At 45.2% G+C, this 10,561-nt stretch overlaps 1 protein-coding gene across 18 annotated transcripts; it reads right to left on the reverse strand.

Moving 5' to 3' along the window:
* Positions 1-578: 578 nt before the first annotated feature.
* On the reverse strand, positions 579-10,442 carry CCDC200 (coiled-coil domain containing 200). 18 transcript variants are annotated; one of them, XR_011975221.1, is made up of 7 exons: positions 10,264-10,407; positions 7,122-7,191; positions 5,710-6,271; positions 3,789-3,835; positions 2,138-2,194; positions 1,498-1,552; positions 579-763 (listed from the first exon to the last, which is right to left on the reverse strand). XR_011975221.1 is itself a non-coding variant. In XM_072646616.1 (7 exons), the coding sequence occupies exons 3-6, from the start codon at positions 7,158-7,160 to the stop codon at positions 2,165-2,167; spliced, it is 678 nt and encodes a 225-aa protein (XP_072502717.1). In that variant the 5' UTR covers positions 7,161-7,191; positions 9,495-9,588; positions 10,264-10,442; the 3' UTR covers positions 579-763; positions 2,138-2,164. The 18 variants fall into 18 exon arrangements, 7 of the variants coding, with proteins under 7 accessions (XP_072502717.1, XP_072502714.1, XP_072502716.1 ...); XR_011975219.1 differs by having other exon boundaries at positions 1,422-1,552; XR_011975220.1 differs by having other exon boundaries at positions 1,422-1,552; positions 2,076-2,194.
* Positions 10,443-10,561: the final 119 nt, after the last annotated feature.

Below are 10,561 nucleotides of genomic sequence, written 5' to 3' on the forward strand. Positions count from 1 at the left end.
GGGGTAGCGGGGCGGGGGGGGGGGGGGTGGGGGTGGGGGGTGGAGAGGCTATTGATGCACCAGGCTTGCTGAGGCTCACCTCCTGGGCAAGCAAATTTATCTGACCCAGCTCTAATCCTAACCCAAGGCAGAGCAGCTTTTCAAAAGAGTGCTTCTGACCTGTATATAAACACTTAGGGGATGTTATTCATCCCCTAGTGCCTTTTAACTGGGAAAGGAAAAGATACCAATATAATTTTGCTTTCTGTCCTCCCCACCCCCACCACTGCATGCCTCAAAAAAACCCAACTAACAAGTCATCTGCTGGTCCAGTCCAACAACCTGTTGCCCAGGATTCTTGTAAGAAAAATATTTGTAAACTTTTAGTGTGCCGTATCAAGGTTAAGAAGTTAGGATGAGACCAAAGGTGTGCACTGGGAGTGGCTGATCCACGGATGGTTTGAGGACTGCTAGAAGAGGCTACCAGAGAGGCCTAGTGATCCTGGTTGGTTTTGTTTGCTGGACAGGAGGGAGAAGCCATCGAATCTCCCTTCTAGTTGTCCTGCCTACTGCTCCACATATATCCAGCAAGAATCTCCTTTGTCGTTCCAGGAACAATTTCTTTATTGATGCATGCCATTATCCTCAGTGTTGGGGAAAAGATTTATTAAGGGAAAGTTTTGATGCCAACTTCATTTATTATTGATTGGTTCTCATCTCCTGATGAACAACAGTACCAGGCTGGGTCCTCTCTCCACTACCACTGCTGAACATAATCCATAGCCTGAGGGAGGGGAGGGAACAAACAAGCCCGAGTTAGGCACTTAAACTCAATGGAAGGGCTAGACTAACCTGGAATCAAGGAAACCCAAGTTGGAATCCTGCTTCGGACACTACTGATTAACTCTGTCAGCCTAAGTTACTGAACTCCCTCGATTCCCTCATCTATAAAATGGATCAAATAATAGCGCCTAATGACAGGGTTTCAAATCACAAATCTCTTGTTTGCCTCAGTTTCCTCATCTGGAAAATGAGCTGGAGAAGGAAATGACAAGCCACTCCAGTATCTTTGCCAAGAAAACCCCAAAACAGGGTCATGAAGAGTTGGACAGGACTGAAAAACAAGAATCCTGGGGTCAAATGAGATAATAATTAGTCAAGCACTTAATATAGTGCCTGATGTAGTAAATATTGTAGTCATCAAATAAGGCCATACACATGAAGTGCTTTGCAAACCTAAAAGGCCCTTCAGAACACTATGCTAAATATCAAAGGATAAAAGCATATAAGAAGATTAGGCAGCAACCTAGTCTATATCTTGAAGGAGCTTAAAATGTTTCCTCTCCTTTTTTTTCCCTTCCTGTCTCAAAAAAAAAGAGGGGCCCTTCCTTTGGAAAATCCCTCCACCTGTTTTCCCATTTTCTCATATTTTTGTCCAGTACCTCAGGTTATTAATTATCCCATTCTTTTGCTCCCAGTTCTTTAGTTTTTCCCTCTCCACTGTTACTTTCCTCTCACCCAGTTTTCGTAGCTGTCACTTGCCTTGAATCTTCTTTGTGGCTACAGCCTCTGTCTAGAATTTGGTGGTAAAAGAGAAGGAGTTGTCTATACTCACTACCTCCTTTTTCCTCACCACTTACATTGTGCCTTGCAATCAGGCACCAACAAAAAATTTAAAAACATAAATATTTAATATCTTGTTTTTACATCACACCTTCCCTCTCCCTCACCCATCTTTTTTAATAGAGAATTTAAAAAGTGGGAGAAAAACAATTCAGCAAAACTGATTATCACACCGAGTATAACATGGTATTCCACATCTTTCAAAGTAGGGGTAGGTTGGGGTGCCTTTTTATATTCTTCAGGGCCAAAGTTGGTTATGATAATTAAATATTTTTATAAAGATGGGGTATTTCATCAGGCTTCCTCTACTCTCTTCTTTCTGCCATATTCAACACATATTTGATCACTCCTCAAAATCTGGCACCCTTCCCTTGAATTCTTCCAATTCCCCAACTGTAGGAAATTAATCCCCACCTTTTGTTGTAATCTCCACCTACAAGCTTAAATTAAACCCAAATGGTTCTAGGACCAACCTGGCTCAGGGACCAATCCTAGGGGTAGGGTATATAATTAGGTAATTAGAATTGGAAGATACCATCAAATCCAGCTCCACTACCCACTGTCAGTGTGGCTTTGGGTAAGTAGAGGCAATCTGTTGGAGAGAAGAGAGGACAGGATCATGGGGACATACATATGTAGAGGGGTCAGTCTTGGAGAAGAGCCTCCACTCTCCTCCCTTGGCAATCTCTCAGGACCACAGATCCAGGTGTCTGTGGATCTGGATCACAGCTGGAAGGGACCTTAAAAGTCATTTAGTCCTACCCTCCACATTTGTTACCACTCCCCTGGTTGACACTTAACTCTTCCTAAATAACTTCAAATACCTCCAGCTCTTGCTGCTTCTTCTGTACTCCAGTTCTGCCATCTTCAACTAATAGTTGGACATTTCCATCTGGATGTCCTGCTTTCATTTCCAATGTATTTGAAACTTAACTAGTCATCTTTTTGCCCAAATTAGCTTTCTTCATACTCCCCATTTTCCTTCCTTTCCTTCATCCCTCTTTCTTTCCCTTCCTCTCTCTCTCCTTTCTCTTTCCTTCCTCCCCCTTCCTTCTTTTCTTTCTCCTTCCCTTCCTTCCTCCTCTTCTCCCTCCCTTCTTACCTCTCCATTCCCTCCCTCTCTCCCTCTTTCCCTTTTTTCTCCCTCCTTTTTTTCTTCCTTCCCTTTTTTTCCCTCCCTTCCTTCTTCTGTCTTCCTTCTTTCCTCCATCCCTCCCTCTTCTCCCTCTCTTCCTTTCCACCTTCCTCCATCCTTTACTTCCTTTTTTCCTTCCCTCCCTCCCTTTCTCCCTTGCTTCCTACCTTCCTTTCCTTTTTCTTTTCTCTTTCTTCCTCCCTCCCTCCTTTTTTCTCCTCCCTTCTTCCTCTCCTCTTTTCTCTCTCTCTCTCTCTCTCTCTCTCTCTCTCTCTCTCTCTCTGGCTCGCTCTCTCTCTGTGCCTCTGTGTCTCTCTGTCTGTCTGTCTTTCTCTCACTTGCTCTCCCTCTCCCCTCCCTCATACTTATTTCTTTTCATCTCTATGACATCTTTCTCAGAGGCCCAGCCCTTGGTGTCTTTCTTATTTGAACTCCTATAATACTGTCTTACTTATTTACTTGCTGCTCATTTGGCACTTAGTACCCACCTCCTTGCATCAGTGTTCATCTTTCTTTTGTAGATCTGCATTTCTGAGACTATAAGCCTCCTGAGGCCCTGGACTGTCTCTTTCCTCTGTATATTACTAGCACCTACTAGGATGGTGCCTTACATATAGAACATGTTCAGTAACCCCTTTGGTGATGATTTGAGAACCATTACAAAGAACTGTGGCAGCCTCCCCTCCCTTGTCATAACAAAGTGACAGGTAAAGGGGCCAGGTACTCCAGAGAGGGGATTGTAATTTGAGCTATTTCTGGATGAAAAGTATATGAAATATTGCTTGCCCTTTCCTCTCCTCTTACAACTTCATGCTTTTCTAGCATCATAGAGTTAGAGGTGGGTGGCAGGGATTATGGAGGTTGGTCATCTAGACTAATGCCCTCTTTGTTTACAGATGAAGGAACAGGGACACAGAAAGGTTGAGTGATCTGCCCAGGGTCACAAAAATCTTATGTGATAGAGGGCAGATTTGAATCTGTCTTTATACTCCCAAATCCAGCCCTCCTCACAATTCACTCTCACACTTATTATTCCCTGTCCCATTCTTACCGTGTATCTCTTTCCACGTTTGGGAAGGCGAAGAGTTTCTGGGGCATCTGATATTGGGGGTTGAAATGGTATAGAAAACAAAAGTTACTGATACATAAAATCACTCATTCATTCATTCTTTCATTCATTCATTCATTCAATGATACATGGTTGCTAGCTGTAGAAAGAGGGCTAGCTAACTTGTAAAATTTTTTATTCTAAATCCCACAGTATTGTAAGGAACTGGAAAAAGATAGTTACTTAAGGCACAGTCTAACTGTCTTCATAGAATTCACAAGGTAGCAGGGGCACTTGACACATAAATCATCAGTAACCATTAATATTAATAGCTAATCAGCATTAATTTGGAATGGGCTCACTGCTAGAGTTGGCCACCTGGTGACAACTGTTTTAGCAGCTCATCCCATCAGATGCTAAGGTTTACAAGGACTACAGTTCTTATTTTCATGCAATAAGCACTCATTAAGCACCTACTATGTGTCAAATTCTGGGTGGATGAAAGGGAAATAAAGACGAAACTGCAACAACCCCCTGCTGTCAAGGAGTTAGCAATATATTCTTGGGGATGAAAGGAGGAAAACAAACATTTACAGACAAAAGAATGAATATAAAATATATATAAAGTTAGTACCAAGTAGTTATGGGGAGAAGGTACGGACACTAGGGGATTAGAAAAAGCCTCCTGCAGGGGATAACTTGAGTTTTGAAGGAAAAGAAAGATTTTGAAGAGGCAGAAGTAAGGAGGGAGGGCATTCCAGACCATAGGGGAGCACCCATGCAGATGAAATCATGAACCATCAAGTATGAAAGTCCCCGGAAGAAGCAGCTCAGGGATTCATGAAAGGTTCTTAGGAAGAGTTCGCACTTGGAGGTTCAGTCTATTTCAACAGCAAGGACAGAGAGAGGTCTTCCTGGCTTAGGAAATGGTGTGAACAAAGAAATGCATGGAGATAGGAAACCCATAAATGAGGAGGAAGGAAGGGATAGCAAAGTGAAGGAAAGTAGTGTGAACGAAAGCTAGAAAGTGATGCCAGGCCATAAGGCTGAGAGTTTGGACTCTGTTTAGTAGGCAGATAGGAAACCTACTGGAGGAATTTGATTATTGTAGAGATAAAATGAGATCAGGAGGATTCTAACAGCAGTTCACAGGATGAATGGAGGAGAAAATGGAAGCTGATACTATAGTCTGGGTCTAGAAACAGCAGGAATAGAAAGGAGAGGACAAATGAGTATGATTACAGAAGGAAAAAGCATTTGACACTTGTTTGGATGTAGAGAGTGAAAGGGCAGAACTAAAGAGTCTGTGTTTCCAAGTCTGGATGTGAATTTCCTTGGAAATCCTCAAGGAACTCTTAGATCATCTCCCACTCTAAACTATTTTAGTTCTAACATTGTTGCTTTTTCTACCTACTTCTTTTCCTGCTATCTAAACCCTCTTTCTCCTCCCTAAACACAGGATTCTTTTCCTAGGGTGCCTAGTTTGTATTTATTTCTCCATCTACATTCAATTCCCTGCAATAGAATGGAGATTTCTTGAGGACAAGAAATTTGGGGGGTTTTTTGTATCTTGTATTTTGTTTTGTTTTGTTTTGTTGTATCTCCCTTGCTTGACATAGCACCTGGCAATCCAGTAAACAAACGTGTAAGTTCCTACTATGAGCTAAATGGGAGGGATAAAAAGAAAGGAGCTCATTGTCTATGCAGTAGGTGCTTGAGAAATGCTTAATGGACAGCAGATAGGATGGGAGCCCATGATTTTTCATCTTTCAGGTCCTATAGGCAGATACAAATACTTGAGCTGGGTATGTGTGTGCAGAGGATAGGAAGCTGGGTAACTTGATTCTGCCTGTGGGGTGATCCCCATTCTACTCAGAGTAACTCCCAGCCTCCACACCCCCACCTTCAGGGACAGTTCACTTACTGTGTTTGTATTCTTGGGGAAGATGAGGAGCTTGCTGGTGACCCATGGGATGAAGTTTGTGATGGTAGTGAGCAGGATGGTCTTTGCACTGGTGTTGGTTCTTGCCCTGTTCCCGGTCCCGGACCTGGCTCTTGCCCTGTCGTTGGCCTTTGCCCAGGGTCCGTTCCCGGTCCTGGCTCTTGCTCTGGCATAGGTCCCGGTTCCGGTCCCGGCTCTTGCTGTGGCCTAAATTATGGACTTCATCCTGCTCACCATCCTGGTCTTCCTCCTGGGCTTGCCTCCTGCTCTGATGTCGGCTCTGATGACCTTGGAAGTGGCACTGGCATTGGCACATGCAGTGACCCACGGGCTGACGTTCAGGAATCATGTATCCACCTCTTAAGTCTTCTGGAGACTGTCCAGTGACGTAGGCCCCAACGTTCCGGTGGGAGGTCTCGGGGCTCATGTTGCCATACAGGTAATTGGGCCCAGGGCTTGGAGAGCGATACCGCTGATAGGGTTCAAGCCCCATGCAATATCTTTGTTCCTCCAGGTCATTCTCTATCTTTTTGTTCTTCAGTTCCTGGGATGTCCCAGAGACCTGGCTTCAGCATCCAGTACCTCATTTTCCTAGCCAGGACTGTGCTGATGGTGACTAGGTGACTAAGCAACCTCCCCCAGCCCCAGCTAATGGCAGCCCCCAGGCAGGGGTGAGGGGTAAGGGGTGGGATAGGGAAGGTTAGGTTCAAATGGGGAGGGGTGAGAAGGGATGAACAAATAATAAAAATAACTTTCAGAAGTGAGTATAATTTAAAAGCTCACAGACTGATAGTTTAACTTCCCTTAGTACCTTCCGGGGGTGGGAACCTGCATCCTTGAACCCACATGTAGCCTTCTGTGTCCTTGTGTGAGGCCTTTTGACTGAATCCAAGATTTACAGAACAAATCCTTTTATTAAAGGGATTTGTTCTGTGAAGTTTGGATTCAGTCAAAGAGCCACACTTGAGGACTTATAGGGCCACATGTGGCCTTGAGACTGAAGATTCCCTACTCCTGACCTAACCTATGGAGTCTGGATCACACCATAACCAGCTGAGTCAACAAAGAAATTAGGAAATCCAGGAGGAAACCCCAATGCAATTCAGCAAATATCTATTAAGCACCTATAGTGTGCAAGGCACCAGTCTCCCAGTGGACTGGCTTCTTCCCTCTCCCTCTTCCCACCCCATCCCCAATGTGCAAATTCATTGCTGAAAAGCAATTAGTAGGGGCTCCTTCCGCAGCCATTCCCAAGTATGTGTATTTTCCCCCTTCTGATGTTTAAATCTCTTCCAGGTCCTAGACTCAGTTACCATGGGGCCATGGGGATGTTAAAGAAATTTGTGGAAGACACTACAGGAAATACTCAGGGGTCCAGGTTTTCCCTCACCTACCTGTTGAAGCTGGAAGTGTCTCTTCCTGTCCAAAGCCATCTGTCTTCTCCGAGCTTCCCAGTGATAAGCGCTGGCCATGGTGTTGGAATTTGGAGAAGGGCAGAAGAAAGTAGAGAAGGGTAAGGAAAAGAGGAAAGTGGAGGGGGGAAGGGAAAGGGAAAAGGGGAGAAGAGGAAGTGGGGAGAGAGGAGAGGGAGAGATGGGAAGGGAATGGAAGAGAAAGGAAGAAGGGAAAAGAAAGGGAAGGAACAGGGAAAGAAGAGGAAGAAAGGGTAGGGAAAAGGAAGGGAAAGGAAAAGGAAGGGGAAGGGATAGGAGAGAGAAGAGAAGTCAACAGTTTTTCCACCACAGGGTACCCTCCTCCATTAAAAAAACCTTGTTCAGCCTAACCTGTAACCAGAGACACCTCACAATGTAAACTGCTGTCAGGGCAACTGGGATAGAGGGTGTGTGTGTATGTGTGTATGTGTGTGTGTGTGTGTGTGTGTGTGTGTGTGTGTGTGTGTGTGTGTGTGTCTAGGTGGATGGGGGGAGGGAATGAGGGAGGATTGCTTCTTTCTATTTCTGGGCCTAGAAGCATCCACAGGGTCTCTGTCTCTTCCAGTTTATTCCAGTTTCTTATATGCATGAGGTTCATTAAGCAAGTGCAGTGAAAAGTTTCAAGGAGGCCAAGCCAGGCTGGTCCTTTCAAGTGTCCTTCCTGGTCTCTTTTCTACATCTTTGCACTGGGGTATGAATTCTGCAAGTCCCATTCCCTTTCATGTATGATACTTCTGTTAGGGAATTTACATTTTAAGAGAATCTGGTCAACTTAAATGAAACTTTATTTGAAAGAATTTAAAATTTTGAGCTACAATGAAGGAGATGATTCAATTTAACGAACACACTTTTTGATTCAATGAATGATCAAAAGCATTACATGGCTATTACATTCTACATACTTTGCTAGGCACAAAGGGGTACAAAGAATGAAACAAATGCTCCCAAAGACTTTCTATTCTGTGAAGGTATTAGAAACACTCTTGACACTAAAAAGGTATCAAGGAAAATTTATTACAGCAGAGTTCAGAGGAATTGAACACTTTGGCCAAAGTGGGCCCCCACCCTCTTTTCAGGAGGAGGGAGCACTGAATATAGAAGTGAGATGAGCTACATACTGTTACTCCAAGACAGATCCTCGCACCAGAAGAAGGAATGGTCCATTCTCCATTAGGTCACCATCTTCTCTACATGCCCATTACATAACCACCCTAGGGTGTGATTCCCCCTTCCAAACATGCTTTAACACAGGACCCACGATCAGAAAATAGAGAGATAATTGTATGTGGGGTGTGTCTGCTTACATGCAGGAGGTTCATTAAACAAGTGCAGTGAAGAAAAACTTTCTCCAGGTTATTCTAAGTCATTTATCTTGACTAGTTCAGGCCAGTTTCAGGCCTGGACCTTATTATCAAAAATGTTGTGACTTTCTGAAGGCTATTCCCTGTCTCTTGATTGGTTGAATCCACCTGCAGTCTGCTGGCTTTCTTATTATCTAACTTATTCTCAGTGACTTCGTCAACTACTAACTTCTGTGTAAACAACTTTTTACTGTCTCTCACAAAAGGAAAACAATGTACTCATATTAGTAACTATATATTTTTAAAAAATAGACCTGATTTCATCAGTGTATTGAGTGACAGGTGAGGAAATTTCTCTATCAATAAACCCAATGGTCAGCCTCCTTAGAACTTATAGTCTTAAGGAATGGCCTGCAGCCCTGAGAAATGTCAAGTGAGTTATTTGCTCTGGATCACATGCCCTGTAGGCGGTAGGGGACTTGAGCCTTATTCATACAAAATACAAAATATATACAAAGTGAAGACCAAGTGATTTGAGGCCAAGGAAGGCCCTTAAATAACTAGGAAAGACCTCTTGTCTGAGGTACAACTTGAGCTGAACTTTGAAGAAACTAGGGATTCTAAGAGGGGGTTTGTGAGAAACAGTCTATGCAAAGAAGAGGAGGCACCATGGATAAAGCACTTGCCCTCCCATCAGGAGGATCTGCGTTCAAATCCAGACCTCAGATCCTAGCTGTGTGACCCTGGGCAAATTACCTAACCTCACTTCCTCACCACCCCGCCCCCCAAAAAAGAAGTGGAACACTGTTTGAGAAACTACAAGTCGTCTAGTTTGTCTGAAGCAGAAAGTGTTAAGGGAAAATATATGAAACCAGCTCGAAATGATAAGTTGGAAACAAACAATTAGATTTTCAGTATTTTATCCTAGAAATAATAGAGACCTTGTAGCTTCTTGAGTCTAGTTGCTACGTGGTCTACTGTGTTCAAAGAACTGCTTTATGCAGGGAAGGGGGAGATAACAAAATTTACTCACCGAGTTTGTAGTCTTGAAGGAGAAAAACAGCAGATAAGTATAAAACGCAATAATACCAGGTAAATGCGTCACAGAGATAGTACAAAACAAAATGCTACATGGAAGGGGAAGAGGAGTCATTGTAACCGGAGAGATCAGGGAAGGTTTCGTGAGAAGGTTGCATTTGAACTGGGTCGCGCTCCCAGGAACGCGCCACTACCCGCCTCCCTCCGTGCCACCTGCCCGCGATCCACGGCTGCGCCACTACCCGCCTCCCTCCGTGCCACCTGCCCGCGATCCATAGCCGCCCCACTACCCGCCTCCCTCCGTGCCACCTGCCCGCGATCCACGGCTGCGCCACTACCCGCCTCCCTCCGTGCCACCTGCCCGCGATTCACGGCTGCGCCACTACCCGCCTCCCTCCGTGCCACCTGCCCGCGATCCACAGCCGCCCCACTACCCGCCTTCCTCCGTGCCACCTGCCCGCGATCCACAGCCGCCCCACTACCCGCCTCCTTCCGTGCCACCTGCCCGCGATCCACAGCCGCCCCACTACCCGCCTCCCTCCGTGCCACCTGCCCGCGATCCACGGCTGCGCCACTACCCGCCTCCCTCCGTGCCACCTGCCCGCGATCCACAGCCCCGCCGCACCAGAGGACGTGAACGAGTCCAGCAACGAGGAAAAGACCCCTACGGCTCCAAAATCAACGCGAGCAGGAGCCAGCAGGGACGACAGCAGAGTGTTTATTGGAGGGATAAGCTGGGACACGAGCCAGAACGATCTCAATACCTGTGTCGTTTCGCAGAGTTTGAGGACTGCAGAGCTAAAAGAGATCTCATCACGGGGGACCCGGGCGCCTTGGCATCTGTGCTTCTCCGAGATCCTTCCAGTATCGATAAGGTCCTGGAACTTAAAGAATACAAGCCAGATGGCAAGCTGATGGACCTCAAAGGGGCTAAAGCTTTAAAGGAAATAGAACTCTCCGAAAAAAGCATGTGTTGGAGGGCTGAGCCCGGATACGTCGGAAGAACAGAGTATATTTTAGAGCATTCGGAGAGATGGAGAATATTGAACTTCCTATCGACAG

The sequence above is a fragment of the Notamacropus eugenii genome, chromosome 2, assembly GCF_028372415.1.
Source record: "Notamacropus eugenii isolate mMacEug1 chromosome 2, mMacEug1.pri_v2, whole genome shotgun sequence".
Taxonomy (NCBI): domain Eukaryota; kingdom Metazoa; phylum Chordata; class Mammalia; order Diprotodontia; family Macropodidae; genus Notamacropus; species Notamacropus eugenii.